General features: G+C 41.2%; 1 protein-coding gene across 1 annotated transcript in view; it reads left to right on the top strand.

Annotated features, from left to right (window-relative positions):
- LOC108792895 (solute carrier family 22 member 5-like) overlaps window positions 1-25696 on the top strand; it is a 51898-nt gene extending 26202 nt beyond the window's left edge. The window contains exons 3-10 of the mRNA XM_018563782.1: window positions 841-995; window positions 1908-2079; window positions 8827-8953; window positions 13134-13234; window positions 15248-15462; window positions 20873-21055; window positions 23253-23388; window positions 25406-25696. Of these exons, the coding sequence (XP_018419284.1) occupies window positions 841-995; window positions 1908-2079; window positions 8827-8953; window positions 13134-13234; window positions 15248-15462; window positions 20873-21055; window positions 23253-23388; window positions 25406-25484 (1168 nt within the window). The 3' untranslated portion in view covers window positions 25485-25696. The remainder of the gene's footprint in view (window positions 1-840; window positions 996-1907; window positions 2080-8826; window positions 8954-13133; window positions 13235-15247; window positions 15463-20872; window positions 21056-23252; window positions 23389-25405) is intronic.
- The last annotated feature ends 1220 nt before the right edge of the window (window positions 25697-26916 follow it).

Below are 26916 nucleotides of genomic sequence, written 5' to 3'. Positions count from 1 at the left end.
GCAGGATTCTGCAGCCGGCAGCTTGATGTAAACAGCAGGCAGTGCACAGTGCAATAGACAGCCTACTATTGGCTATTTCAAATTGCAATAGCAGGCTGGCTATTAAACTTGTCCACTGCCTGCTGTCTATCAGCAGAGAAGCAGACCTGAAGGAGAAAGTTCTCTTTCAGGTCCACTCCTCTGCTGATTGATCTGCAGTGGCTGGGAGCAATGTCCAGTCCGCTATTGGCTATTTTAAATTGAACTTTCTCCTTCAGGCCCTCCTCTGCTGATTGACAGTGGGCAGTGGGTGGATTTAATAGCCAGCCTGCTAATGGCTACTGCAATTTTAAATAGCCAATAGCAGACCTGCTATTGCTTTCCTTGCTATCTGCTGTTTTTTTATATTTATTCTGACAGCGGCCACTGCCAGAATACCTGAACAGAGCTGGCAGCGGGCTTTGTTCTTACATAGATTTTGTGACCGGCTCCTTCAATCAGCTGATCAAGGGATGCCAGCCAGACAGCGGCACCCACTGTGTGAATTTTTTTTTTCGGTTCCGCAAGAACTGGCTGAAATTTGCACAGTGTTTATTATTTTATAATATTGGTAAATTTAACTGATACCAACAATTAAAAGATTTAGGAATACTATATTATATGTATAACATCCTTTCATTGTCTCTGTCCTCCAACCTGTGAAAGTCTCACAGTTGACACTTCTCTGGTAGTGTGGAAAAGGAGAGGATTATTGTTTGTATTCCACATTCATTTTCCCACACGCCACTTAAACATGTTAAGTGGACCATAATGATGATGAAATGTGCTGGTCATTAACAGTTTTCTCATTTATTTTTAAAGGTTTGGCAGGAAAAAGGTCCTGTTTACTACCATGGCTGTCCAGACTGGATTCAGCATAATACAAGTCTTCTCTGTCAGTTGGGAGATGTTTGCAGTGTTATTCCTCATTGTTGGCATGGGACAGATATCCAATTATGTAGCAGCTTTTATACTCGGTAAGGACGCAGTCTTATACAAGTGCTTAACATAATTTTATGTTTTTGAATGTCTAGTGTAGATAAGGCTGAGCTCCAGGCAGACAGAAAAATACAACATTGCTATACATGTATGGGGGCTGTTTTAACTGCTAACAGATTTGTATTCCTGTCCACCCAGTCTTGAGATTTACACAGTTCTGCCTAACAGTACAACCAACCTGGTGACCTGACTTTTGCTTCATACGAAACACAGGTAGGTCACCTCCTGCGCCCCATCCGTATTTGGACAGTGAAGGAGCAGCAACAGACTGATGAAGTCAGCTCTCTGCTCCCTCCTCCTATCATCTTGTTCTTTGTTAGCACATGTACAGTACATGCAGCAAAACTGGTTGGCTCCTAATGTTGGACTTTCATCTTCTTGCCTGAGTGCTGAAATAAAGTCATATTCAGTTACGTACACTAAAAAATAAATGTATGGCTTTAAATACCTAACAGCATTCATTGTTTTTTAATATCTGCCTGGAGTTATTCTGTAAATTGGGATTTTTCATGACAACCTCTAAACTTTGGACAGTCATGAACATTGTTTATTTCCAGGAAAGTTGGTGTGTTGCGGGTACTTCCTATGGGGGGGGATGATTAGCTTTTTTTGTTTTGTTTTGTTTATTTCTTTTTGGTTAAACATGTAGCTACAATTACCTACACTGCACATATTATTTATGTAGTAATAGTTATTACTAAAAACATATAATTCTGTTTTTGGTCTTCTAATTATTATACTGAGCTAATTAAGTGCTGGGTATAGAGAGCGATTTTTTTTTATTTCAATTCATGAATCTTCCCACAAAGGGATGCTTGTATTGTACAATATGTTAACATGCTATCATAGTCCATTGTACTGACAGAACTTTCTGGACATCATTTAATTAGGTGCAGAAATACTAGGCAAATCAGTGCGCATTATATTCTCTACGCTGGGAGTCTGTATATTCTACGCCATCGGATATATGCTGCTGCCACTAATAGCGTTCTTCATTAGAGATTGGCGGATGCTGCTGCTGGCCCTCACTATTCCTGGATTGTTCTGCATTCCCCTGTGGTGGTAAGTTTAGCCCTTGCTGGGCACCTCTTGCATGTTATAAGTGATTATAACTGCTCATTGCCTGCATATTGCCTGCTGCGTTTTAGATTGTAAGCCCTCACGGGCAGGGCCCTCCTTACCATCTTCTCTTGACTTGTATTGTAACTGTAATGTCTTCCTTATATTGTAAAGCGCTGCGCAAACTGTTAGCGCTATATAAATCCTGTATAATAATAATAATTTGTAAATAGTATTGAACTTAAATAGTCAACATTTTTCCGATTGCTGGAAGTCTTCTTTTCATTATACCAGTGCGTAGCTAGCGTTACTGGAGGGTTGCACATAACATTTTTAATACAATCTTCATTCATTTTACACATTGCAAAAGCATTATTTTTTATATTGAAATATACAGCCATTTTCCAAATGTGACAGTTTGTGTAAGAATTATACTGTCTTAAAGGGTTATTAAATCCTCAGGTTTTTTTTCATATATCTATGACCAGCAAGCAGTAGATATATGCAAAAACTTTTCATTTTTAAACCATTTCAAACAGGTTAAAACTTGCCTGTGTCTTCACGGTACGCTCACATCTGAAAAATCCTGGGCGGCCGCACAGGATCTTGGGGCGGGCACATGCGCAGTTCAGATTTTTGTCCGGGAGTCGACGAGAGACACAAGGTAAGTCTATGGACGCGTGCACCCGCATTCAGACAACGTGGGACAGGAAGTGCCAGCAAGGACAGAGGAGTCCCCTCCACAACAGCGCTGGAGGGACAGATGAAAACGACAGGATCGGATTAAGAGACATCATTTAAGGTAAGTGCTGACATTAACTTTGGGGGGGAGGGGAAAAAAAATATTCTTTAATGTCACTTTAACATATATTGTCAGTGCAGAAAAGTATTGCTTATTAACATCTGAAAGCATGTGATATAGCCTACCTTTAAACATTTAAAAAAATAAATATTTCACGAGCAGATGAAAAGCTATACAAAATAGTTACATCATCCACCAGATCAACCCAATATAAGCCTACCGGTACTCGGTTTGCCCTCAGGACTTCAACTATACACTCTGACAATAGATGTCGCAGGTGGCCCCCAGGAACAAGGAGAAGTACTGACTGATGTCAAGGTACAAGGAAACCAGAATACAAGATACAAGACAGGGACGGCAAACAAATACAAGACAAGAACCAAATACAAGAAACAAAACAAGTGCAGGATTAAAGATCCAAGGCAAGACTGGGTTTCAAGATCAAGGCAGGACTACGATTCAAGATTAGGATACAGGCTTGTGTAGACAGAGCAAGACTAGACTAGAACTATCACAAGTCCAGAGCCCTGGGCTTGTGATGCTTAAATAGAGCACCACTAACCAACCCCCACGTTGTGAAAGGCATGTAACCAGGCTGATTAGCCCACCGCTGACTAGAATTTGGTAGGTACAGTTACAAGAGGCAACCACCAGATGGAGCTAAGTGGTTGCAACAGGCATAGGAGCATTTGACATGCTCCTTACCGTCAGCACCTCCTTAGCTTTAAGATTTGCTATTGTTGCTGTGGTCCTCTTCAGCTCTCCTCCTCCCTGCGCACGGTGCTGAAGAAAAGCAGGGAGGTAGTGTGCATTAATCTCTATTCAGCCCCCTACCACCACCACAATAACTGTGGCCATTCTCCTTCCCTCTGTAGACTCCCAGACTGTCAGTGGTCTCTCTTCATAGGCTGTAATCGGCTGCAGCAGTGAGGAGAGACCACTGAGTCTGCATTTCACCATTGCCCCCCCTTGTCCTTTCCATGCTGTCCCCTCTTAGGATAAACTACTGCCCGCAACAGGTCTCCAATGCAGCGGCCGGTAGCGATAGCCAGCCTGCTATTGGCTATTTTAAATTGCAGGAGCCAATAGCATGCTGGCGATTGCACCAGATGCTGTTAATCAGCATCTTTCTTTCTCCATTGGGGCCCTTCTCTGCTGATTGACAGCAGGCAGTGGGCGGGTGCAATAGCTAGCTTACTATGGGCTACTGCAGTTTGCAATTAAAGTCAGTCCCCCGCTCCCGTAAACGCGAAACGCCCCCGCAAAAGAAACCTGACTTCTAACTTTTTTAGCTGGCTCCTGGATTCAAAGAAAATTTGTCAAGTCTTGCTATAAGTGATTGCCCAGCAAAGTAGGTCTTTATATTTTGCATAATCTGGATTCAATATTGAAAAAGAGTTTGAAAGTTTAACACCCCGTTCAAATAACTGATCCTTACATTTAATAAATAAATAAAGTTGGTAAGTTGCGGTAGCATTAAAGCTCAACTGCAGCCATTTTTTGTGGAGAGGAGAAGAATTATAATCTCTGTCGTGTTTTTATTGCTATCATTGTCATCTTTGTAAGGATTTCCTCTGACTCTATTAGAGATACCCTGACACGCAGGGTTTCGGTGGTACAGGAAGTGAGAAGAAATCTCAGTTAGGCAAAGCAAGAGGTTTAAACTTCCTCAATTTTACTTCTAATGTATTACTGTTTGTGTCTCTGTTGCAGAGATAGTCCTCTGAATGGGGACAGAGAGAGTAATCGAAAATCTAATACTAAGACTTCTATCTAAAATCTAATACTAGTACTAAGGTACAAATCCTTTTCCACTCTACCAGAACTAAAAAAGTTGAACATTAAAGTGAATTTTGGTTTTGTATAAATGTTCTTCATTATGTGCAGGAAAAAATAAATGTTTATAAATATTTCTTTTTTTCTAGTTGGGTAAATATATAAATATTGCATATGAATTTTTTTTTATACAGTAATACCATTTTTTGGATAAGTGTAAGTAAAAAAAAACCCAGATATTAAAACATATAAAGTATAAAATGCATAATGTAAAACATGAAACGTTTAACCTATTGTAAAATAGAATTGACATAAAAACTGTTATGATTTCCCTATAAAGATGACCAGTCATGTTACCTGCCTCAAGACTACACAACCGCAACTGTGCTGTACACTCTGGTACTGCTCACTTCCACTTTAAACACCCCTTTTCCTATATAAAGGCTGCTAAGTCTCGGCGCATATGCAAATATTTCTGACCAGCCTGAGTTGACGTGAAATGAAGTCAAGGACTGTGGCGTTTTAAGCATTTTAAGCCCGAGTTCTAATTGTATCTAATTGTATCACTGTGCCTCCAGCAGTACAAGAAATCAGCTTCATATGATTACTTTGGTTGGAAACATTTTTAGCCCAATTAGGTTATACATATTCTTAAGGAATGTAGAATAACCATTTTTCTTTAATCCTGGTTAGCAGCATGCTAGTTTCTTTGACTCGCCAACTAAAGGGACAGCACAACATTGTTTCCTGGCCCCATTTGGGTGGAATTATTTTTTGCCTATCTAACAACAATAGTATATGGCTCATGGTTTACCATTTGCTGTACCTGGTTCATTAGCAATTAATTATTCTCTAAATTCTAATACACAGCCGTTTTGTAGGGTTAAACAGTAATATATTGGCATAGCATGTTTCTTCTGTGTTAAATATTACTGATGTAAGAAACAAATGGCACACCAACACTCCAAGACTTAGCGGTCATTTTTTGAAGTTTGCAGTTTCCAGGTAGTATATTCTCTCACTGGTTAGGGTTGTTCGTTTGCAGCTTTACAGCAGTACACCTATAGCAACCAGTTGGCATCCGTATGGTGTCTTGAGCTTGAATTTTAATTGGCCGCTATGGGTTAAAGCAGAACTCCGGGTAGAATTTTTCTTAACCCTTACAATGGTGCTACTCCCGTACTTCAAGGGTTAAGTGCTTGTTTTTGTCTAGGTGCTAAAAAAAAGTTATACTCACCTAATCCTCTGAGCTGACTTGCTCTTGGAAGGGTCCCTGAGGCTTCTCTCCCTTTCCTCTGCAGTGGCCTAAGGTCCCATAAATCATCACGTTCTGCACACAGTGTATAGACTTGAGGACGCTACGGAACATTTCAATGCTGCAGCATAGGAGGAGAGAGCCTTCAGTAACTGGAGAAGCAGGGAGTCGGTTGGTTCAGGTGAATATGACTTTTTTTTTTCACAACTAGACAAAAACGAGCACTTAACTCTTGCAGTGCAGGGATAGCCCCACTGCAAGGGTTAAGAAAAATTCTGTTCGGAGTTTATCTTTAAAGCATTTAAAATTTAAAGGAGAAATATTGGGAGACTAAAATGTACTGCAGCTGTCACATGCTGGCTCTATAGATCGAGAACTGAGCAATCACAAACCGCTGATCCCTCAGTTCATTATTTTGACTGTCGCTCACCGCTCCCCAAAGGGGTTCTCCCCCCGCTCTCCGTTCCTCCAGTGTTCATTGGAGGGGCAGACAGGGAGGGGGCAGGCACAGCTGGCTCTGGCTCTAGAGAGGCAGAACTAGCTTTCAATCAGGCTGCGGGGTGGGTCCTGAGAATAGAGTCGGGATCTTTCCCAGCTGCAGCGCAGTTCTGCACTGTCAGCAAATAATGGGCAATAGTCAATTTAATCTTTTGACCCAAAAGAGGACTAAAGCCAAAAAAAGGTTTGGCTTCAGTTCTCTTTTAAGAACTTGTCAATGAAGGAAGTTGATAATCTCATGAATACCATTGTCTAAACATTTAGAAATGTTTTTTTCACCTTAAGATGGCACTGCTGTAACTTTAAACAGCAAATACAGACCATATTATCTGTTACCATAAAGCTAGATGTTATGAGAAAGGTAAATCTCTAATCTGAGACTGAGTACAAGTACCGATACTTTTCCTAAACTACTCACCGATACCAATTACTGATACTTTTTGTGTGTCATGTGACAGTTTTTCTAAAACAATACAGACTAATGATTTTAGGACAGTGGCGAAGTGCCAGGGCCCGGTCCCAACTGTGATTGTGGTAGTTCTGCCACTGACTCCATGCTGTAGAGGGAATACAAATACCAGCAATAGATTATACAGCAATACCGAATACCACCAGCTAGAGAGGACTACAAATCCCAGCAATACATTGCACAGCAATGCAGAATAATATGAAGCTAGATACTCTGTGTTGCTCAGCAGGGCTGTGTGGGGTCTCAGGAGGCTGTACAGGAAATCCAGAGGGTTCCCACCTAATTAGACATCAGAGATCAACTGTGAAAACACATGATCTGATAAATAACCCTTAATCCGAATTCATCCTAAATATAAAAAATTCATCTATTTCGAATAATAAATATACGTCAATAAATTACCAAATGTGCACATTTAAACCCCCCTCCCAGACAATTATATAAACCACAAACCCCCGACCTTTGAAACGACAACACATAATGGCCTGATGGTTCCTAGTATAAAACAATCAATTTGGTTTCATGCATGAGCCATGTATCAACATGTGATTTATCTGTGTGGGGAATGGTGTTTCTTCGGTGTATCAACGGATGGATCTCCAAAATGAGGTATTTAAGCAGCAAGTGGTTAGGATAGTTCATCCAAAAGCCTGAGCACACCATGAAATGGAAGGTATAGGGGTATGGGTGAGCTTTATCCACTGGGGAAGCCACACCAAAGTCATAGATAAACTTGTATATGGAGGTAAGGTGACTGTTCGTCTTGAGGTGCTTCCCAACATAAGCACCCTGTTACACAGTATTTCTCACCAGCATTTCAGATATAGATTTCCTTTATCAATTGTAGAATCATTTTGTAAGTATAATGTGCAAAATCACAAGGGGTCATTGTATTGCCATCCACACAAACATAGGCACTTTGTAAAAGAAAGCCGGTTCTCTGAACAGAGGCGGGTGCTAAGTCGCAGCTAAAAAGGGAAAGAACTGAAGTGGATCTCACCAAAGATGTCCATACGCCATAGAAATCCTGTTTATGCACTATGCCCGTAGTGTTCATGGATGCTGATGGAGACCACCATGATGTAATATAAAGACAGTGCTGTTATAGATCAAGTCTGCCACACACAAGGAACCCAACGGCCATTAGACGCTGTACTGTAGGTTTCTAACTCGTTTCATTATGTAAAGAACTTCCTTAGAGCTAGCACAGCTCAGGAGGCTGCGCGAGATCTCAGGAGGCTGTGTGGGGTCTCACCAGGGCTGTGTGCGGTTTTACAAGGGCTGTGTGCAATCTCACCAGGGCTGCGTGTGGTTTTACAAGGGCTGCGTGCAGGTCCTCTCAGTTTTAGGCGGTGGGAAGGAGATGTGCGGGCCGGCGCTGTAAACAGCTGCCGCTAGGTCTCCACAAGCTGCCGTAAGGTCCCAGCAAGCGTGGGACAAATGTATTTAAAAATGTTCAGCACCGGTATCGGTGCTTAGTATCGGGAGGGTGGCTACTTTTGTAACCTAAATTGTAGAAATGTCACCAGCACACCAATCCTTTTAAGGATAAAGCCTGATGAAGGGACCCTGCGCGGTCCCGAAAGCGCTTGTTTGGTCATATGACAAAAAACTTCAATAAATGAAGCTTTTGCTATCTTAAAAGGATTGGTGTGCTGGTGACATTTCTAAAATTTTGCTGACATTCGCGGCGCCATCCGCGGTCACTGCGAGCACCCCCCACTACAAGGGACATATCGGTAAGGAGTGCGACAAGGATAGTACTTACTTTTGTAACCTATCACCAAAGAGCTTTCTTTCTTCTGTGGCACAACTCTGAGCATTCATAATCTATTTTCAGGCTTGTTTATGGCTTGTGACTGTCGGCGTTCATCTTAAAAAGTAGTGTGTGTGCATTACATTTACTCTTGCATGTGTTTTTGCTTCACTGCACTTAACATTTTGTTGCAGGATTATCCCAGAGTCACCACGATGGCTGCTATCCCAAGGCAGAATTACAGAAGCTGAAGATATAATAAGGAAAGCAGCTAAGAAAAATGGCATAACGGCACCAGAAATAATATTCAGTTTATCTGAGGTAACCTACATAGCTGTACACAGTATGTTACATTTGTTTTTTATGTAGTGTGCAAATATATTAAGAGCCCATTCACACCAGTGTGGTGCTTTAATCCAACGGTTCTGTCCGATTAACGCACCCTAGCGCGTGTTACAGTGCAGGAGGTGTGTTGCGTTGCCTTTTTTAAAAATGGCACCATAAAACTCCCCTACCTCCTGCAATGTGCTGGACCACGCTGCAACCCGAGTTACCGCAAAACTGTGCATCGCGTTGCAGTTAAAGAAAGTAGTGTATACACTAATTTTTTTTTAACCGCACCGGAATGCACTGTATTTTGGTGCCACGCATTGCTGCACGGTTGATCTCATTGCGGGTGGGAATTGCACTTGGGGTGCCATTCAAAGGAATGGCAATGCAATGCATCTCCTGCACTGTTAACAAACGGTGAACGCACAGCCCTGGTTAACATCAGAGTATACGCAGGCAGCCACATACACCATTAAAGTACATAAAAGTGAACTCTTCAAAATGAATGGCTTGCATGGCTGTGCCCACTCTCCTCGAAGTGTATGTAAAGCCAATCTATTTGACTTTTGGATGGAGTGGGTATAATGAAATTAATATTTATCATGCCATTGCTAACTAAGGCTTGTATCCCCCTAGTGGGGAAAATAGATTATCACATGCCCAGACTCCAGAACAGTCTATTATTGTATAGTGTGGAACAGCTGTATCCAATTCTTCATACCTAGCTTTATATTATAAAGTTCTTATAATATAAAGCCAGGTATGCAGAATTGGATATAGCTGTGCCACACTACAGAGTGTTCATGTTCTTCATAATATTAAGAAACTGACCTAAAATCATGATTTTGTATTGCTTTAGAAAAAATGTGACCTGTCCCTTTAAGGAAAAGTATCGGTAATTGGTATCGGCGAGTACTTGGGAAAAAGTATCGGTACTCGTACTCGGCCTTAAAAAAGTGGTATCGGTGCATACCTAGATAAAACCCTTAACACATTTGTTTTGGTCATCTGTATCCCATTGAGGAATTCTCCCTTTACTTCCTGTCCTGTAAGCACAACATGAAGAGAAACACCATCTAAGTAGAATATTCAAATTATCCACATATCACTGGTACTTGCTTATTGTTGCATGCCACATATACAGTAGATCCAAGGGCAAAATAACAAAAGGAAGAAAACAGAGCACACTCTGGAAGATTTATTCTGTACCCCCGGATTGGTGTCAACTTAATATTGTGTTTTCTCTCACCTACCAGGACAAATAGTGAGGATGAATCTCTTTAGTGTAGACACAGCTAGAAAATCTGACCAAGGTTCCAACTTTTCCACACTCTATCCAAAACTAACAAGAAACGTTTTGGCGTTAGATCCACTTTATGTCAGTCAAAACTGCTTATTACTAGGGCTGGTAATGATTAAAATTTTCGTGTTCGATTAATCGAATTTTTTTTTTAATCGATTAATTTTCGATTAATTCTAACGCACATACAGATCCAACTACATTGGCCTATACACATACAGCACAGCAATGAAGTAATAAAATGAACTAGGATCCCACTAATCCAGCACGTTATTAATCTCACGTGCCCCACTCAATATGGCCGCCGCTTGAGTGGGGCAACTCAGAATAATAACGTGCTGGATTAGTGTGATCCTAGTTCATTTTATTACTTCATTGCTGTGCTGCATGTGTATAGGCCAATGCCTTGGCTGGCACTCGTGCAGAAAATTTCTTGGGCAAACTCACCGGCCCAAGTGGCCCCGTCGGCTAACGAAGGGGGGAGGAATCCGGTGACGTCATGGACATCAACGTCACCGCACTCCTCCCCCCTTCACTTCGTTAGCCGTCACGGGCATCGACGTCACCGTACTCCTCCCCCTTCCCTTCGTTAGCCGATGGAGCCACTTGGGGAAGGGGGGAGGAGTTCGGTGACGTCGATGTCCGGATCACCGACGGGACTCCCGGAAGCCAGCGGAGAGGTGAGTGTTTTCATTAGCGATCACAATTATTTTAATCGATCAAAAAGTTTAACAATTAATCGAGAAATTAATCTTTCATTTCCACAGCCCTACTTATTACTATATCTGTAGATGAAAGGGATGATGTTATATAAATACTTTGCTTTAGAAAGTCGTTGCTTTACTTCAGTATTATAGTAGAAAGGGCATGTTGGTTACCTTTAGCCTTCTCACCATAACCTGACTAGTTATGTTCTTTGAGCCACTCTTGTGATTTACAGTGTGTATTCATTCAGTGTGACAGAGGTGAGTGGATCACAAGACTAGCTCAAGAGAACCACAAATTAATTTCTATTAAAACTGTTCACATTGAGCATATTTATGTCAATAGTGTGTTTACATTTTTGCCTTTCCACTTTAAGGACTTGTACACCGGCCTGCGTGTAAAGAAGCCATTTAAACATCCTGGTTGCTGTCCAGGATGTACGGGTATTTATCTGGCTGCATAGTAATGGTTCTAGTGAGTTCTCATAATGTTGTGCAGTCAGCTCCGGTAATTGTATAGAACTTAGCTAAATAGCTAAATACTCCTGTGACACATTTAGGCCCCATTCATACCAGAGGTGTTGGCATCTGTTTCTCAACGGATGCCATTCAAGGACATGTAAAAATAAATGTCTGTGAATAGGAGAAGTTCACACAAGTGCATTGTCTTGATGTTGAAAAAAAAATAGAGCAGACTCTTCTTTTCTTCAACAACACATGTGTTTAACGCGCTTCAACGCAGTGGACATCAAGGCAAGGTAGAACCAATACCTTATAGAGCTTACAAACTTAAACTAAAAAAAACCTGCAATTCATGTTAATGTACTATGCCAACGCAAGAAAGCGCACTTGCGTTAAGTCATGTCCAACGCACACATTTCCTCGTGAATGCGCCTTTAAAAGAGAACGATGGCCCAACCTTTTTTAGGCCGTAGTTCTCTTTAGGGCCACAGGAGGACATATACTGATGTCCTCCTGTGACCCACAACTCCGCATATAACGGGCTATATACTGTAGAGCCGACCTGTAACAGCTTCAGTGTCACACCTTGACTCTAATTATGGGGATGAGTGTATTTCACTCTCCCCCAAATTCTCCTTTAAGGTGCACACTGAAAAGCATTCTGCAAGACAAACTGTAAACTATTCTATATTGTAATATATTTCATACCTGAAAAAAATTGGTGACACCTTTAATACTAATGTCTTGTTTTTTTATTTCCCTTTGTATTGTATATTTACAATTGTAAGAGACTGTATTGAGTTGTAGCTGTACAAATAATTTTTCCCCCAAACCCTGACAAATACGGTTGTGTTTTATTACTCTTGGCATAAGTATGTAAGGCTTCAAATTTGTCTGAATGCCTAGAAATCCTTTGCCAGTTGACAGTTACTGTGATCCCATAACATGTTTCTACATTGCAGTAGACCAGCCAGAGATTCATCTGGAAGCTGTAGTTTGAGAGCTAAACAATACCACAGCCCCATGGGGATTATGAAGTCTAAGTTTGTGTTCTCTGTTTGGTAACACTGAAATCGCTGTCTTTATATGGGAGTATATTTATACGAAATATGGAAAGTAAAAAAATATGTGCTTTCAGACATTGAACATTTTTTTTAGTTATGCTAATTTTAATTTATTCATATTTCATTTATTTTATTCTTTATATGACAAAAAATTCCCAGAGGCACACTTCACATCACATCCACAATCTTGATTATGCTATCACAGCTATACAAGTGTGCACATAAGAATGCCACCTTAAGCAGAGGCACGTTGACTTTGGACTGTTTGAAAAAACTCACACACGCATGAAGAGAATTTAGAAACTTTATGAGGGTGGAGTGCCTTCTGTGATATCCTATGATCACAGTGCCACAAGGCCAAAGTTCTTCCTCCATGCCATTCTGTTCCATAATTTGTATGCTGTCACCAATTAGCAGTATGGAGGGAAATTTGTCATAATTGCCCATGGCAACCAATCAGCTTCTATCTTTCAAACTTAACTGAGCAAACTGAAGATAGAAACTGATTAGTTACTATGTGTATCTGCTCCACATTCCGTCTGCTCGTTTTGATACATTTCTCCCATTGTGTATAGACTTGTATAAAATTCTAGATGAACCGGCTTTCACTTATTCTTCCCTTTCTTGTTTTGTTTTTCTAGCTGCAAGATGTGAAAAACCAGTTCCACAAGGCTTACAATTTTATTGACCTCATTAAAACAAGGAATATCCGTATTGTGACATTTTTATCAATTTTACTCTGGTGGGTAACAAAATTTCAGGCATTGATAAACAAACTAAATTTCCCACTGCAAAATGTTGGTTAGTTAGCAAGTTTGGGGAGAGCAAAATGATAACCTCATCTGTAGTCTGCTGCTCAGTCAGCAAACTGGGGGAAGGTCAGTGACAAAGCTGTATTGCCTGTCTGCAGTAAAGAATCGTAGGGTTACTAACTTGGCTATTCTGTCCAGTAGGAGATGTCTGGATCACCTGGATCTGGAAACTTACTAAAAACAAATGTACTTATCTTTTAAGAGTTTAGACAGTTCACTGATAAGTATTTCAGCGGTATATTTGGTTAATTCCTTGGAGTCCAGCTTGGAGATGTACTGAAGTAAGAACCAGATGTAAATGAACAGAGTCCCTTCGCACTCCTCACACCGCTCCCGGCCCATAAAATATAATTTAAATAAGTCCATTTTATTTCGACAAAGTCACAGTGAAAACAGCCAACGTTTCGGGGCCATGCAGGGTCCCTTCATCAGGGCAAAAGGATTTGACCTTTTGCCCTGACCTTCCTAAAGTAAGAACCCACTTTACGTAGCTGACCTCCATAATATGATTACCAATGTCAAAAAACACATGTTGATGTTTGGATTGAATGATACACATTCAGAAAATGTGGAGGTTATGAGTATCTTGTATCTTGAAGCAGATGTCCAACATAGAACAACAAACTTTCTTTGTATGTTAGTAGATGTTTCAACTGTATTGTATCGTGTTTGCTTTCTTTTACACTTTGATCCCCCCTTTTTGTTGCGTTTATTTCTGTTTAATCTTAATTTTCCTAAAATCAAAAAAAAGACACTTTAATATTTTTCATGCATGCTCTTAGGTAAGTATTCCAAAGCAGCTTCTTCGGGTTTAGAATCTAAAATGCTGCTTGGATGAGCCGCAAAACTTCTTATTATACAAAACGTTCAGTTGCATGTGACCACTTAATACTAGTTAAAGGAGTTGTAAAGCCCCAGCATATACTGTACAATTATAACATCATCACTGTAATAGGAATACATACTAGAGGTTTTTTTTTTTATAATGAAATCAAATCTTATTAGAAAAAATCACTTTTATGTAGTGAATGCTGCCTTCTGTCTGCCCGTCACTTTCATCAACTTCCTGGACTTCCAGTGTGCTTTACTGCTGCGGCTTAATGGGATGCCATCTTGATTTCTCAAGACTGCATTTCCCATCATGCATTGCTTCCAGCAAACAATGATAGTGTTACATTGTGGGACGTTCAGACAGCAGTCTTAGTTAGAGTTGTGACACAGCAAGTTCATATTCATAGGGCTGAGTGAAATTGCATCTCTGAATTGAGGAAGTACATCCTATGTGTATCGTAAGTAAGTTTACAAACGTCTATAGCAAAAGCTGGAATATAACTTATGGAAATGCAGCATAGAAATATATATTTATTTTTAGTTTTGGCCTTAGACACCCTTTAATATATACAGTGACATTTTTTTTTGCATACAGCTTCATTGGCAGTAACAGCCAAAGACCCATTAACGGAATCACTGAGTCTTACCAGTGTTAAATAGGCCACTAACTTCCTTTTTTATCTGCATGCTGTTACATTTCTACATTGTTCTTTTTTCAGAATGCTATTTATTGCTCAGTCATTAACCACTACACCTCCAGACTATAAATATATGGTGTGTTAGTCATTTGTATCTTTTTTTCTTGTCTTGTTTACAGTAAGGCCCAACTCCAGCCAAAATATTTATTTCTCTTTGGTAGAGGAAGTAATGACTTCCTGCACCAGTGATGACCAGTCCCTTCATTTCTTGTTCTGCTATTAGGGGCTGTCAAGGGGACGGAAAGTGAGGCAACATCTCTTTAACAGGGTCACAGACAGCACTGAAACATTGACAGACATTTGTTTTCTAAATATATCCCAAAAAAAGGTTTGGTGGGAGTTGACTTTTATTTAGCATTGAGTTACTGAAAAAGGTTTAACTTTGTGTCACCTTTTAAAACATATATTTCACAGGATGATTATATCTGTGGGATACTTTGGCTTATCACTAAACACCCCTAATTTGCATGGCGATCCTTACTTGAATTGTTTCCTGTCTGCTATCATTGAAGTCCCTGCTTATGTCATGGCATGGGTGCTGCTACGAAGATTCTCTCGAAGATACTCCACGTCAAGCACACTGTTCCTCGGGGGTGTGGTTCTTCTTTTCATCCAGCTTGTGCCTCAAGGTGAGATGTGCTTTAGCAGTTACATTTTATGCAGTATTTGATGTTACTTAATCTTTTTCTTTATTTGTAAAAAATCATTATTAATCAGTAATGGCTCTGCATCAATGATGCCCTGTTTAAGTAAGATTTCTAGATGATTCTGGTTAAATGAGAACTCCAAGCTAGCGTGGAGCAGGGAACAGGTGTTCTTCTGTCTTACTTCCATGCCATTTCAGGAATTGGTAAATCTAAGGGGCCTGTAAGGAGCACTTTACGTGGTTAGTGTGTTGTTCTCAGAAGTGTAAGTGAACACTTGTGACCCAGAGGTGTGCTCAGCAGCTGCTCAAGGCCCTCAAAGAAATTGAGACTCCCTGTGCGAGAAAGCTTTACAGCGCCCCTTAGTGACCACACCCCTCAGTAACCACACCCCTCCAGTTGCCACACCCATATAATAACTCCACCTATACAGTATATCACACGGTATCATAACGCCACCTATACAGTATATCACACGGTATAATAACGCCACCTGTGCAGTATATCACGCGGTATAATAACGCCACCTATATAGTATATTACACGGTATAATAACGCCACCTATATAGTATATCACACGGTATAATAACGCCACCTATACAGTATATCACGCGGTATAATAACGCCACCTATATAGTATATTACACGGTATAATAAAGTCACCTTTGCAGTATATGACACGGTATAATAACGCCACCTATACAGTATATCACACGGTATAATAACGCCACCTGTAAATTTATTATCAAAAATGATCATACATAATTACAATGAAGCATTTTTTTTAAACTTTTTTATTTACTGTTCCTTTAAGAAATACCCTATTTAAATAATAAAAGCCAAAACAGACCTTAAGCAGTACAGAGCATTTATAAAAAAGATTATTTACTAGATCTTACTAGAAAAAAGATTTTCCATCCGCTGCCCGCTTCCATGGATTCTTCCCATCCTTTGTCTTCTCAGTCCGCATGGTGCCAGGAAGGGGGTCTAAACACCTGGTCTTGAAGTGGTTAATGACACAGTGATGACACAGGGAATGATGAGTCCCGCGTTGGAGGGACGCCGATCTTGGGGTATAGGAAAAGCACTCGGAGACTCACTCAGGACCGACCTTTGGGGACAGAATTTGTGTCGGTCGCCTGGAGCACATGTTGCTATGCCCGCACACCCCAAAGGCCGGCCCTGAAAAACATGTCAATCTTCAAAACTGCACTGTCATGGTGCGACCATAAAAATATTATATTTTTTGGCCCCTTGTCATAAGACAGTTCATTTCCTTAGTGAATGCTGTCTTGAAGCTAACACGATTTACATATATACTCGTCAGCTGGGTAGTGGTAATTAAATCAAAGGTGGGTTTGTTGTGCTTCCCCAGCCGGGGACCTCAACACAGTCAATTCCCTTCCTGGGACTTCCTGGACAAATGGTCTCTAGGTGGGTTTTGTCACCAGACTGGGAAAAGTGTCACATCACCTTGTGTGTATTTCAATGTTCAAAATGCTTAAGAAAGGTCATATCTCATAACTCCTGTCGCATACATTATATGATCGTACAACCTTCAGCGAAAGAACGGTGGCACAAAGGTGAGCCGCTTGATACCAAACATCAGAGGTTTACCATACAGTATTCTGATAATTGGGTTACTTTAAGGTATTTCTGGTTCTGTTAGCCGTACAGTGCCGAAGTTAGGACTCTGCAGATAGCAGAACAATAGTTTGAAACCAGAGCCATCACTTTCGGATAGTTCATACCTGGAAACAGTTCAACTTATGAGGGTTCCAAGATGATGAATAGAAAAATTATACCTGAAGACCCAGGTGTTAAAAATCAGTCTCCAGCCCCTTCCATCTGATTGGCTGATCTCAGGTGGTGGTTTTGATCTTCATACTATAATAATGGAGATCTGAAACCGACAAATTGTCACATTCAAGGGGTCCATTCACACATAGGAGTGTGTCCACGTTTTTCTATCCAACCCAGGAAGCAGGATTAAGCAAAATCCATGTTTTATCCCTTTTTATTTTCATAGTGCTTGCTTGTATGTTTGTGTGTCTCACTTTGTAACATCTAATTTTTGTAACCACCTTTTTCTATGCGCTGCCCGTCTAGGGTTATTAAATATAAAATTAATAAGCTGGTTTTTGATTGCTCTAAAAGAACGCACGAATCTAAAGAGACTGTTGTGTGTCTGTTGCATGTGTATAGTTGATTGTATCATTGGTGTCTTGAAGCTCGGTTGTAAGTCATTGCAAGGCAGGGATCTGTGGGTGTGTGTGGGCAGTGGAAGAAGTGGGTACGCCAAGGTTCTAGCTTAGGGCAGCGGTGGCGAACCTATGGCACGCGTGCCACAGAGGGCACACAGAGGCCCCTCTGGTGGCACGCGAGCATAGGTCCCGGTTACAGTGACCCACACGCTCCAGGTGCAGGTCACTGTAAAGGCATGTTAACTTTTTAAAGATGGCCGCTGCGAATAGCGGTGGCCATCTTTAAACCTGGCAGGTGCTCAGATTCTATTTAATATATTGCCGAACCAGCAATATAATAAATCAGGGGTGCCCCTTAGGTCGATCACGATCTACCATTGATCGCAAATCGATCCCTCGTAGATCAACATGTCCTGTCCTTCTGACGTGGGGCTTCTCTGGATCCCCGCTGCTCTCCCCCATTAGACCTCTGTGCAGGACAAACACTGGAGCGATCAGCTGATCACTCCAGTGTTTGTAAATAACTGGGGACACATAGTACTATGTGTCCCCAGTTATGAATGAACAGGACGTGATATACATCGCAGCCTGTTCATTCATGAATTTCAGCTTGAGTTTCAGCTCCTCGACATTGAGAAATCAAGAGTTAAAAAAAATTAAATTTAAAATATATTTTTTTAATGTGTGTGTTTTTTGATGTGTGTGTTTTAATGTGTGTGTTTCATTATGTGTGCGATGTGCGCATGTGTTTTTAATGTGTGTGATATATATGTATGTGTGCTTTCTTTTTTTAATGAGTGCGTGTTTTATTGAGTGTATAAATGTTTGAATATGTGTGTTTCCCTATTTTGCCTAAGGCAGTGATGTTGAATGTTTTTTAAAGCCCAGCGCCCAAACTGCAATACAATACTATACTTATTTTCAGCGCTGGCACTTTGAGATAAATTGATTTTGCTTCACAGTTTGGGCACTCGGGTTCAAAAACATTCGCCATCACTGGCTCAGGGGATCTTAGTGGGCGTGAGGAAACCACTTAGGCTGCCACACACCCATTAGAGTACACTAGATTGTATGCAAGATTTGCATCTGCCTGTGTGTGTGTCCAGACAGCTAGAGTTGAATGAGTGTCCTTCCAGTGGTGGCCAGCGATAGTGCAGGAGACTGTGAGTGGAGATGCTAACTCTAGAGGTAATTGTGTCTGGTTTAGCTAACCTGTAACTGCTAGAGAGAGGTGTGTGTGGTCTGCATAGCCTGTGTGCCAGTCTACTTGAGCGCAGAGTGTACGGACTAGGAGAGTCCAGGGAAAGGTTCCCCACGAGCCTGTAAGTTGTGGGTGGTGGCAGCTTAGATTAGTTTATTTGTGTCCCGGTGCGTTGGAAGATCTCCGAGGACGAGTGAAGGACGGCGATAGCCTGCATGTCATGCGGCCCTTCCCGCGTCCTCGTACCCCCTCTGCGCCCTCCCCCGGCCCGCCGTACGTGACATGCACACGCCCTTGAAATGGCGAAAAGCTATAGTACCAAAAATTGCCCATATATACGATGCTTTAAAAGCCTTTGCCGCTCATCAATTTAGAGTTAACAGTGATTTGTGGCCCTGGATGCTCTGCAAAAGACCTTTTAAACTTGAAGTCAAGGCAGATATAAAAGACAGAAATTAATGTAGGTCAGTCTTTATTCATGTGTAATTGGAGGCAAGCTTATTAGAAAGAGTTTGAAATAAAGTAAAGCTATGACCTGCAAAGGTTCACTAATACTTGTTGATCTTTCCAGTGAAGTCCGCACTATGCAGCTTTATGCAGTATGGCAACAACACTTCTGTACTTCTAGTGAATTTAGAGCAGCATTGTCACCCTCATGTAGGCTGTACACTTAAATGAGAAGGTTATGCAGGGTCAGGGCTATCAACAACTGCTTTCTGGATTGACAGCACTGCCTCTGCTGCTGGGACCCTTACACTGTAAGCTGCAGTGTCTGTGAGGAAGAGTCTGAGGCTTGCAAATGATCTGGTCTGCTTTGGTTCACCTGTAGTTTTCAGCCTTCTCTCCAGCGCTTCTCTGCTGCGGCTCTCCGATCCAGTGCTGACTCCTCTGTCCTTGCTGATACTTCCTGTCCCACGGTGTCTGCATCCGGGTGCATGTGTCCATATACTTACCTTGTGTTTCTTCTCGTCTCCCGGCCGAAAATCCGAACTGCGAATGGGCCCGCCCCAAGATACTTTGCGGCCGCCTGAGAATTTTCAGATTTTGGGACGGGAGCGCGCGGGAAAACACAGGTAAGTATTAACCTCTGTTAAAGCGTTTTTTTAAATAACTTTTTGCATATATCTACTGCTTAGTAGCAGTAGATATATGCAAAAAAACATGAGGGTTTAGAAACCCTTTAATTCGCAAGTGCAGTAACCCATAGCAGCCAATGTAATTTCATCATACATTGGTCTGACGTCAGCATAGTAGTTTATTTCTAATAAGCTGCACACCTTTGAATTAGCACTTAAATATGAGCAACTCTTTATTGAAAAAGGTGAGTGTGTAAGGCAGTTGACCAGCCATCAACAGTCCAATTTCAGTTGACCTCTGACCCGGTGATTGACTCAGCCAGCCAAATTCTGTATTTCTGTTCTGACAAGTTTCTTTAAAAAGCAAAAACTGAAAAATGCATGTGCGGCATTCCTGTTGTTCAAAGAAGTTAATCATCACACTAAAATGTAATAGGAAAGCTTAGAAGATGAAGAAGATTTAAGATTTAGATGATAAGATTTAATCTTTAAAAAATACATATTCATCTACCTTTTATATCTTTGGAATAATTGTTTTGACATGTGCTGTTCCCTAAAGGCAACTTCAACTTCTATGTTTTTTTCATCATATGCTTTGCAAAAATTGTCTACAGAAACTCCACTGTTTACTGGATTTCATTATTGTGTAACCCCAATTGTGTCTCTTAGAGGATTATTTGTGGGATTAGTGTAGGTGTTGTGGGGCTGATTAATAAAAAATGACTTGAAAGTGTCCATCTTGTTTATACTGACCACACAGAACTTTGAGTGTAACGCACATAAAGAAGATAAAGTAACATTTGTTTGCTTGCTTTGTAGAGGATTTCCTTTGTTTTTCTGTATTATATTTGGGCTCTGTTATGTGCAGAGTGAAGGAAAATCGTAACCTGTAACCATTGTATATTTTATTTCAGAGCTTGGCATCTTGTCCATCGTGTTGGTCATGCTTGGGAAATTTGGGATTACATCAGCCTTCTCCATGGTATACGTGTACACTGCAGAGCTCTACCCTACAGTAGTAAGGAACATGGGAATTGGGGCCAGTTCTATGGCATCCAGATTGGGCAGCATTTTATCCCCTTATTTTGTTTATCTTGGTAAGATTTGTTCCACTGAATTTTTTTAGGAACTATTTTGAGTCACATTTGTCTTTGTCAGCTTGACCAGCTTTGTAATTGTGTATGTAGCTATGCAATGAATGTCAAAATGAATTCAAACAGAAGGCAGAATTGAGCAGAATAACTCTTCAATGGGCCCTAAATGTAAAAATTACTAATTCACTTTGCTATTTAACTTTCCAATAATAACAGCAGCTACAATATTTTATTGATAACTTATAAAAGTGTTCCCATTCCAGGATGGGAATGCTTTTTTTAGTTAATAACTACGTTCTTGTGAATTTGTTCAATTTAAGAAAGAAACCTCCAGCTGAAGCCGCTACTGCCCATCCTGTCTCGCCCACACATCACAAACAGACAAGACCGCGGGAGCCGGCCGAGGTGAAAAGGACATCATACAGCACAGCAGGTAAGTGAAACCACAACAGTCTTACCCTCCCTGTCTGACAGGCTGCACAGTATATGGAAAATCCGGCTTCCTCTCATGGAAACAAAGTTTGTCCTTCCCCAAGGGGACACCCTTGCACGGGGCCGAGTCTTGGAGACTTCCCAGGGGAGAGAGGCTGAACTCCCCTGAGGCCAATACGAAATCAATCAGTTGGCAAATAAAGAAAAACTTCTCAGTAACATACAAACAACCCTGTCCTAGGGGGACAGGAACAAAAAGACTGGGGAAGTCAGCAGGAGGAGGGGCTTTTATAGAGAGGGTTAGGCCTTGTTTAACCCTTTTGGTTCCTGTCAGCTAGGGTAATTGGATCTAAACCCATTTGTCAGCGCTGCCATGGATATGGCCAGGAAACATAATTATGAACGCAGGTTTAGGGCTGCAACAACTAATCGATTAAATCAATAATAACCGATTATGAGAATAGTTGGCAATCTCATCAAAGATTAGTTGGTTGGGGGAGAGAGATTTTTTTTTTTTTTACAACCAATCGATTAGTTGAAAACATAATCGGGCAACTAATTGATTATAAAAATAATTGTTAGCTGCAGCCCTACACAGGTTGCTGGGTAGAATTCACTGGGATTGAGCAGGTTCACACCATTTTTCAGATCAGATCTGGTCTGAAAAATGGTGTGAACCTACCCGCAGTTCCAGTTAATTCCAGACCAGGCAAAATAAGACAAGCAGTATTTTTTGGTCTGGTCTGGAACGGAATGCACTGGTGTGAACAGAGGCCAGGAATAGCATAGGGATACATTAGGATGCATTTTGGGTCCGGAAACAATCTTGTCTGGTCTGGAGATGATCTGGATGTGGTGTGAATGGGTCCTAAAGGAAGAAAGCAGACTGCTGGTTAAGATGCAATGTTAGCAAGGGATGAATGCAGGTTGCTGGTAGAGATGCACTGTTAGCAAGGGATGAATGCAGGTAGCTGGAAGGAATGCACTGTGAGCAAGGGATGAATGCAGGCTGCTGGTAGAGATGCACTGTTAGCAAGGGATGAATGCAAGCTGCTGGGGGGGATGCACTGTGAGCCAGGGATGAATGCAGGTTGCTGGAAGGAATGCACTATGAGCAAGGGATGGATGCAGGCTGCTGGTAGAGATGCATTGTTAGCAAGGGATGAATGCAGGCTGCTGGGAGGGATGCACTGTGAGCAAGGGATGGATGCAGGTTGCTGGAAGGAATGCACTGTGAGCAAGGGATGGATATGGATGCAGGCTGCTGGTAGAGATGCACTGTTAGCAAGGGATGAATGCAGCCTCCTGGGAGGGATGCACTGTGGGTAAGGTGTCAATGCAAGCTGTTGGGGGGAATGCAGTGTGAACAAGGCATGAAAACTAGCTGCTGGAATGTATAAATGCTGGCTACTTGCAGAAATGCACTGTGAGCAGGTAATGAGGTAGGCAGCTTCTTGCAGTGTTTCTGGTTTGTAACAGAAATGGAGACACATTGTTCACTTTGTCTCTATGTCTATTTCCTCCTTGGATCACTTTAGAAATATATAAAGCATAAAGGTGCAAGAAGAAATTTGTGATATATCCAGCAGTATAGTTATGTATGTAATTGTAAGATTTATAAGATCTAGAACAGCCTTGGCCTCTTTAAATCAGTTTATAAAAGTGGCAAGCCCAGGTAAAAGTGGTAGTGAGGGAGTGTGACTTGTCTGATCTAAAGAATGTTTGCAAAATAATACTATTTGTGATATTTTTCCCTTTACTTTCCCAGGTGCCTATGACAGACATCTCCCTTTTGTCTTGATGGGCAGTCTAACAGTTCTTGTGGGGATTTTTACCCTCTTCCTTCCAGAGACTAATGGCATGCCTTTGCCGGATACTATTGAGGAGATGCTCAGAGTGAAAGGGTATGTCTGTTTCTTTGCATGACAGCGGCACATTTCAGTCCCACAGACCTGTCATATGTGCGTTGTGTGTAGTTGACAGTCAAATACAATAAATTGCATAAATTCAAAGGCTTATTATAATCTGTGTGCACTAGAAAGCTCGTTTCACTCTGTCAGATATATATTTCCCTATATATTACAGCCACATGATTAGGGTTAGTGTAAGTTAGTGATGTCTAGTCTGGACAGTTATTCCAGGACTAACTGACAATCCCGTGTTCCTGACAAATCTGATTTTGTTAGCGATGGCAATAAAGATATTTTTTCTAAATCATATTTACCGTATATTTCTTTCCACGTAGGTTAAAGTTGTATTAGGATTTCATCGGAACTGTGTAAGCACTACCCTGTAATGTTATCTGCACGAGTGCCACGTGATGTGAATACTATGCCTCGGCTTTACTTCTAGACATCCTTATGATTGCCCTTTCCACCCACCCCACCTCAGAGCAGTTGTATTTCAGATCTGCACAACCCCCAATCTCTGTCAGTAAAGGTTGTCTTCCTAACTTCCTGTAAAGCCTCAGGCCCTTTAACCAGCACTGTCATTCAAAAGCTTGGGGCATAAAACACCAGTGGCTACAGGTCAACAGGCAGATTGGTACGGACATAGACCAGTTTACCCAGATGAATGTAAGACCTTACTGCTCTACAAACCACCCAATGGAGCATACTAGGCAAACTAGCTGCCACCTCCTTGGTTCCACACATTGGCATTCATTTTTCACATTGAAGGGTATATATCAAGACTGGAGCAGACAGAATCTGGAGCAGTTGCACATGGCAACCAATAAGCTTTTGTCTTTCACTTGCAAAGCTTACCTGAACAAACTGAAGAGAGAAGCTGATTAATTGCCATGGCCAACTGCTCCAGATTCTGTGTGCCCTCATTATATGTAGCGTGTGCTACAGTTCCTCTTTTCTCCAGCAATCGGTTAATGGATGCAGAAGTAAGCTGGAAACATATACTCATGGTTTTCTATCTTCAGCTATTAAAATATATATGGGATAAGATTAATATACCATTTACTGTATGCATATGGGATAACACTGGTGTATAGTTGATTTGCACTAGAGTTTTGCACCCCCTTGACAAACATAATGATTGGCACAACTGAATGACTGAATAGCAACCACCAGCAAATCTGACATGAACTGTGGACGCCACCTCGAAAGACCTGCACACCCCCAGACACCAACCTGCTGCACATCACCTGATAACACACATTGTAACCGTCCCCTTCCAGTAGCTACTTCCCCCAAATCCTAGAACTTTAATCCCCCTCCTGGGCTGATGACCCCCAGCTAACTCCACCACCGGCTACCCACAAACTTGGAGATAGGGTGAGGAAACCTCGTACCTCCAAAATGATTTGTAATCACCCATTAAACAACTTGGTATGCAAAGTGTTTAGGCGACATTTTATTTTGACACAGTGACAAATGATGCGTCTGACATACTGAATTGTGCCAGGGGACGTCAGCTGTTGTTTGATTACCAATGTGTCATGAGACTGCCACGTTTGAGCAGAGCGAGGCACACGGGGAGGGTGGGGGTTATCAAAACTGGAGGAGACAGTATCTGGAGCAGCTGTGCATGGCAACCAATCGGCTTCTCTCTTTCGTTTTCAAAGATTGAAGGAAGAAACTGAAGAGAGAAGCTGATTGGTTACTGTAGGCAACTGCTCTCGATTCTGTCTGCCCCAATTTAATAAATCCCCCCCATGTTCTACATTATTACCATTCAGCAGATGGCCACAAACTTGCTGGTGTAAATCATATTCTGTAAAACTATTTCTGCTCCTTTTTCCATATTTAAGAGCAAAATGTGAATGTTTCTCCTTTGGGCAGAGCAACTATTTTTAAGATTCAGAAGAACAATAAATACTGTTTGGAAGATTGCCCTAAATGACAGTATCCTGTTTGTCAACCATATTCAAGTTTTGATGGGTTTGTTTTGTGTTTGTTTCATCTCCAGGTTTAAGTACAAAAAAGGAATTCCAGTTTCAAGGCAAAATAATGGGAATATGAAAGTCCTTTCAAACACGGCATTATAAGACTACAAGCAGGCGTCCTTCCTACACATATGGGATTATTCATCTTGACGAGTTTCTGTAAAGATCTACATACATTTCTGTTCACTCTTATTCAGCAAAAGTTGTAAGAAGCCAGTGCTACTCACAGTGCCTTCAACTCTTCCAGAAGGTTTATGGTTTGGATTATTTCCTAAGTCCCATTATAAAATGAAGTCAAGATTTGCACCTGTTCATTATTTAAGAATGTGAATGAAAAGCTGCTATCGGAAGATGTAGTACTTCCATGATAAGTTCAGTAATGTCCGTTATGTTCCTATTGTACCTTCACGCTGGATTAAAGCAGGTCCATACAGCCAACCAAGAGGAGGATAGTTTATGTTTGAACCAACAGGAAATAAGTGCTTCAAGCCGATGAATGTACAATGAATGCATCATATTGAATACCTTTTCATTGTGTTACCAGAAAGTATTTTTTTGTATCACATGAATGTGTGGAAAGGTTTGTACATTCCAATAGCATTTCACAGTTCTTTTTCAGTGTGGGTATCTTTGATATTGTGTGGGATAAGCATCTATTTAGATGTTTGATTTCTGTGTTAGTAACACTATGGAGACCACACCATATTAGTTCTACCCCCAATGCACTACGAGAAGTTAAAAATGTTCACAGGTTATATTTTTTAATTTGAACAGTCCCTTGTTTGTAAACAGTATCCTGTTCTCTCTTGTGTTGGGGCTTTTCTGTTACTTTGGCTGCTGTTTACTTAAAGCTGAACTCTGGGCACAAAATGGTTCACCTAAATAAATGTGTCTGTAGCCACAAAGGATACAAATCCACTTTCTGTGCACTACATGCAAACCCCTATAGAACAATGAGAATGTAGTGCTGACATCATGAAGGATACATAGAGGGCGGACACCAGACCCGTCACCCTGCACAAGAGAGCAGCGCTAACTGGTCTTTATTACAGGGAGCCCTGCACAGAGGCAAAGTTCAGGAGTTGTTTCATGCTGGATTACTGGATTGAACTGAAGAATTGAATGAAGATAAAGGAAATCAAGGTTCAAGTAAGAATGCACAATGCCTCTTGTATTTAAACAATTCCAGAAAACAGTAGGTCCCCCTGCACTCCTTGTGGCGCTTCCGGTCCAAGTAGCAATAGTGGTGCTCGCAGTGACAATCACGGATGGCGCCGTGCACAACAGTCAATGAAGGATAGAAATCGCCAGCACTCAGCAAATTAAATTAATAAAATGTCCATGTATTTGGACTAAACGTCACACATATCGCATAATCCAACGTTTCGGGACCGCGTAGGGTCCCTTCATCAGGGCAGAGATGTGTGTCTATCTATTTAAACAAAACTCGTTTTGCCCAGAATTCTGCTTTAAATAAAAGGAATTAGTTGTATTAATGGGTTTTCTGACTGCACTGGACATTATTATTACATAA

This window comes from Nanorana parkeri, unplaced genomic scaffold, assembly GCF_000935625.1.
Source record: "Nanorana parkeri isolate BGI_ZX_2015 unplaced genomic scaffold, ASM93562v1 scaffold695, whole genome shotgun sequence".
In the NCBI taxonomy this organism is placed as follows: domain Eukaryota; kingdom Metazoa; phylum Chordata; class Amphibia; order Anura; family Dicroglossidae; genus Nanorana; species Nanorana parkeri.
Note: the sequence above shows the minus strand (reverse complement) of the source record. Positions and strands in the feature narration are given on the sequence as shown.